The sequence below is a fragment of the Gobio gobio genome (assembly GCF_949357685.1).
Source record: "Gobio gobio genome assembly, chromosome: 3".
Taxonomy (NCBI): domain Eukaryota; kingdom Metazoa; phylum Chordata; class Actinopteri; order Cypriniformes; family Gobionidae; genus Gobio; species Gobio gobio.
In genome coordinates this window covers 65,285,676-65,291,284 of record NC_137099.1, presented here as the reverse complement: position 1 = coordinate 65,291,284, position 5,609 = coordinate 65,285,676, and the positions used below count along the sequence as shown (strand labels likewise).

Sequence of the window (5,609 nt, the reverse complement as noted above, 5' to 3'; positions counted from 1 at the left end):
GTCTGCTCTTTTCACAGCTCCTCTGTGATGTGAGTGAGCATGCGCAGTTCACCAGCCCGGTCGCGACTCCCGGGTAAAAATAAGAGTCCCCTTTTTTCTCATATAATTCAATATACATCCGGTTAATTTGCACACTGCATAGGAAAATAATGTAATTATTAAACTTATAACAATATACAGAGTTGAGGAAAAATAAAGAAAAACACTATTGTTTACATACTTTGTGTGTATCACACATGCAAAAATACACGCTAGCTAAAAAATATGAACGTCAAAAAGAAAATTAGGAATTTTGTATCCATTCACACAGGTGCAAAATGAAAAGACATACAGGTACAAAGTATAAAAACCCGATTACAGTCTGTGATTCACAGTTGCAAATGAGGTCATGATGCATGCCATAGTTCTGTCTTTTATGCTTATTGTGTGGATGTCTAATGATTCCCCGACTTATATTAAACTGTGTTGCTTGTATTGTTTGGCTGGCATTGACACTGATCATGCGCCACACCAATCAAGAAAAATCATTGTATTTTTTTAGTTTGCCAGAGTGACACAAAATGGCTACAACCAAAACAGTGATTTTTGATGCACTTGATGAACTACTGGAACAAGAGTTCAAAAACTTCACCTGGCACCTGTTGAACGGCGGGTTTACAGAGAGCTCTATTCCTCGAGGAAAGCTGGAGAAAGCTGATCGCAGTGATGTTGTGGATCTCATGGTGCAGCAGTACGGCATATCAGATGCCGGGAAGATTGCAGTCAATGCGCTACACAGCATTAAGCAAAATGAGCTGGCTGAACAACTGAAGAGAAAACTTCAGAAAGGTATACTATGAGTTGACACTAAATGCATTTGCAGTATTTGATCTGAGCTGTTGTGCATTCTGAGTTTATCCCTGTCTGTCCATCAGTTCCAGAGGATGTTCCTGCTGGAGATGGAGCTTCATCCGGTGGGAAAACTGGAACTGCAGGAGTTACAATGAACATAAACGCTGCCAGGGGAGGAACCGTAAAGGCCCCTGTTCTTCATGGTGGTGTTTTTCACGGCCCTGTGAACTTCAGCTAATGCTCAGGGATCTATCTATCTATCTATCTATCTATCTATCTATCTATCTATCTATCTATCTATCTATCTATCTATCTATCTATCTATCTATCTATCTATCTATCTATCTATCTATCTGGATTTTAAAGGGGTCATGAATTGAGAAATCAAATTTTCCTTTTGACATATGTGAACCTGGACCAAAAACCAGTCATATGGGTCAATTTGTTTTTAAATTAAGACGTATACATAATCTGAAAGCTGAATAAATAAGCTTTCCATTAAAACTCCAGAGTTAAATTAACTCTCCTGGGAGTATATGTGAGACCACACTCAAGAGTGTTAAAGGGTTAAAATAAGAGTGTTAAAGTATATAGATAGTTAAGTGATTAAAGAGAAGTATAGAGATAATTAAGTGATTAATTTAGTGATGATTGGCCATTAGTGACAAACACCTGATGATAACAAGCAGAATCAACAAATGAGAAAAAAAAACATTGATTTACTTTTGATCTTGACCCTTGACTTTTTAATATTATATTTTGTTTGGTGCTGTAACAGCCAGACAAGCAATGACAAAAATGATTGCTCGATGTTGGTTATGTTTTGACATCATCATTACTTTACCTGAATCACTAACCTCATTTAAGGGCCTAGTCTCTGAGTTGGGTTTATCTTGTTGATTATAACATAAGATCCAGCATTTTCAATATAATTCTAAGGATTTCTTAATAGTTGTTCTGATAAAAAAAATTTTTTTTAGGCACACGCAAATCAAGAATCATTGTAGGAATCTCAACAATGGTGACAAACAGCTCGTAAAGCTCATGATTTATGCAGCAATGAATGATGGGAGCGATGAAAGAATTTTGATTGATGGCTCCCAGAATGCACTGCAACATGCTTTTTGATGGTCAGCACTGTTGAGATTTTCAGGCTGATTCTTGATGTCTGTGAAAATGTTTTTTGATCAGAACAACTTTTAAGAAAACTTTTAGATTAAGTTGAAAATGCTTGATTTTATCCCTTGGAATCACAAGGCTGGTGTAAACGTAACTCAGATATAAGGCTATAATCAATTATTCAGCTCAACTGATAACTATGTCAAAACATAACCAACACCACCTGATGAAGTTTTACTCTTTGCTTGTCTGGTTGTTAAAGCAACCAAAACGTAATCTAATGTGTTAAATGTCAAGGGTCAAGATCCAAACTAAATCAAACACCGATCACCATAATGGTGACTTAAGAATTGTGTTCTCCTTTGGCGATTCTGCTTTTTATCATCAGGTGTTCATCACTAATGGCCAATCATCACTCAATGAATCACTTAATTATCTCATTAACTTTAACACTGCTTCAGTGTTACTTTAACACTCTTATTTTAACACTTTAACACTCTTGAGTGTGGTCTCACATATACTCCCAGGAGAGTTAATTTAACACTGGAGTTTTTGCTGTTTACTAATAATACTTTTTTTTAAATATATTTACTGTTTTATATATTTAAATTTATAAAATGTCTTCATGGAACATGATCTTAATATCCTAATAATTTTTGGCATAAAAGGAAAATGGATAATGTTGACCCATACAATGTATTGTTGGCTATTGCCACAGACATACCTGTGAGACGCACGACTGGATTTGTGCTCCAGGGTCACATAAAGGGTTGCCAACTTATGGAAACGAAAATAAGGGACAATCGTGGTTCTTTATAGGAAAATAAGGGACAGAATAAGGGACACACAAATTTTTGCACTATACCACACAGTGTGTGTCATGTCAGTATCTACAGTAATGTGTGTGTATAAAAGGTTCTCAGACACACACATTTGGGACATTCCGTGTCAAAATCAACCAAATATCAGACATTTTCCCATATTTAGTTTATGAAGAAAAACAAACATAAATGTAGAAAAAAAGACAAAATATTAAATGTGATAGATGTATATTTACTGAATAATTCAATATTTTGTAGTGGGGGTCAGAATGACACATTTCACAGGGGTCTAAAATGACTTTAGAAAGATGGCAGCATCATTATTTTATTTGTACACTTTATTGACTTTCGCAATCTTTGTTGCATTATATGCCAACGGTGACATGCCAAAAATGGGAAAAAGCATTTGTGTTTTTTGCTCAAAGTTTGCACACCTGTAACTCATTTTGAAGATAACTTAATAGATTCTAATTCTTAAAATACATTTTACTCTTGGCCCAATAATTTCCAGAGATATAGGGATCTCAGTGTGGCTCCATGAGTAAATTGGTACACATTTTCAATGGTCACACATTTTCAGAACAACAAATAATGTCGAAACTAGAAATGTTTTCTATCAAAACAACTGAACATTCCTGTCTGAGTGCCATCAATATTTGGCCCATATTGTGCCTGTAACTCTGAAAGTATTAAATATATCTCAATATTCTTCTATATTCTCATTCTTAATAAAATTATTTTGTAACTCATTTTCCAATTAAAGAAAACTGAGAGGATTGCTTTTGGTGTTTGGGACTTTATTGGTTATTTTGTGTATGAATAATGAGGTTAAGAATACGCTACAAGTTACTTAAATATATATATATATATATATATATATATATATATATATATATATATGAGAAAAAAAATCACTATTTAACAATATTAAGTTACAATAGTGAAAGACGACTTCCCTTTTTGATCACGTCTTCCCTCAAGGAGAATGCATGTTTTCTTGCTTGGCTGAATGTTAACAATAGTCGCTGTGAAGCCGGACCAGTCGGCTCCGGCATGGGATTCTGCTGGGTCTTAAAGCCTTCCATGAACGGCTATGTTCGCAAATCAAACAATGATTTTTCTCAAAAGAATGATTAATTCTCAATTTAGAGCGTATGCCTGAATACGGGACAAACTGTGTTCCGAATGGCTTTCATAAGGAATGCTTTATTGATGCCTTAAATACGAGACGATTCCGTATTATACGGAACGGTTGGCAACCCTAGTCACATATATGAGGTCTTTGTACTACAGTATAAGAATATCCTGTACGTTTCAGAACTTAAATCTTTCATGTTAGTCCAAAGACAGCTTTGATTGTAACCAAGCTCCGAAAACAACTAGTTTCAGATTTTGTCACATTTTGACGTCATATATAGTGTGATGAAAGACTGCAGAGGAAGATCAACGCCCACTTCTACATCATCGCCTCTTTAGCCCCGCCCACCGATTTGCACATGTCATGTATCAGTAAACACAAGACAAATGCAAACACAGTCTTTGCATTTCCTTCCTGTGATCCTAACAATAAGAAGGAATTTATATATATATAAGAAGTTTAAAGCCAGAGAGAACAGATGAGTTTTTAAACAAGATTTGAACTCCGATAGAGTGGAAGCAGTTCTAATAGAGTTTGGAAGATTGTTCCTTGGGATTTTGTTCCCCACTAGCTTTCAATATATGGTTAAAGCATTCTTAAAAATATTCTATATTTCCTTGGCATTCTATGAAAAGACATTGATACAAATATAATGCATTACACATCAAACAAAAACAGGGAAATGATGATATTACTATATATATATATATATATTATTTTTTATATACTTTTACTTTGCTAAACAAAACAGTGAGAATCAAGCAGGTAATTATGAGGAATTCATGTTCAGTTTTGTTGATGTTGTAAACCTGTATTATTATGTATGAAAGTATTTGCTAGCATGAAATAGGTAACATTTTACAATAAGATTTCACTAGTTAAAGGGATAGTTCACCCAAAAATGAAAATTCTGTCATCATTCACTCACCCTCAGGTTGTTCCAAACCTGTATGAGTTTCTATTTTCTTCTGAACACAAAAGAAGATATTTTGAAGAATGTTTGTGACCAAGCAGATAGAGCAACCATTGACTACCATAGTAGGGGAAAAAATACTATGGTAGTTAATGGTTGCTCTCTCTGCTTTATTACAAACATTCTTCAAAATATCTTCTTTTGTGTTCAGCAGAACAAAGAAACTCATACAGGTTTGGAACAACTTGAGGGTGAGTAAATGATGACAGAATTTTCATTTTTGGGTGAACTATTCCTTTAACTAAATTTGTTAAAATGAACTAATAATAAACTGCCCTTCTACAGCATTTATCAATCTTTGTTGATATTAATTTCAGCATTTACTAATACATTATTAAAATCAAAAGTTGTATGTTATATCAGTTAATGCACTGTGTCAAGTAACATGAACAAACAAAGATGAACAGCTGTTTTTTTTATTAACTAACATTGACAAATTATTATTATACAATAAAATATTAATATACAATAACAAATGTATTGCTCATGGTTAGTTCATGTTGGTTAATACATTAACTTTACGAATGAGACCTTCATGCAAGTGTTACCATGATATCAAATATATAAATTCCATACAATTTAGAGTTTGACATGGACTTTTTCATTTAATTTCACTAGATTTATTTCCCCGAGCTAATAACTCGAGGACGTGCTATGGTCTTGGATAAAAACAAATTGAATGACATTGTCAGACTCAGAATGCTGCTGCTGAACTCAAGACTCGAGT

General features: G+C 34.1%; 1 protein-coding gene across 1 annotated transcript; it reads left to right on the top strand.

Moving 5' to 3' along the window:
* The first annotated feature begins 541 nt into the window (after window positions 1-541).
* LOC307124393 (caspase b-like) lies at window positions 542-1,342 on the top strand. Its single transcript, XM_079813558.1, has 2 exons — window positions 542-828; window positions 915-1,342. The coding sequence occupies exons 1-2, from the start codon at window positions 561-563 to the stop codon at window positions 1,067-1,069; spliced, it is 423 nt and encodes a 140-aa protein (XP_079669684.1). The 5' UTR covers window positions 542-560; the 3' UTR covers window positions 1,070-1,342.
* The last annotated feature ends 4,267 nt before the right edge of the window (window positions 1,343-5,609 follow it).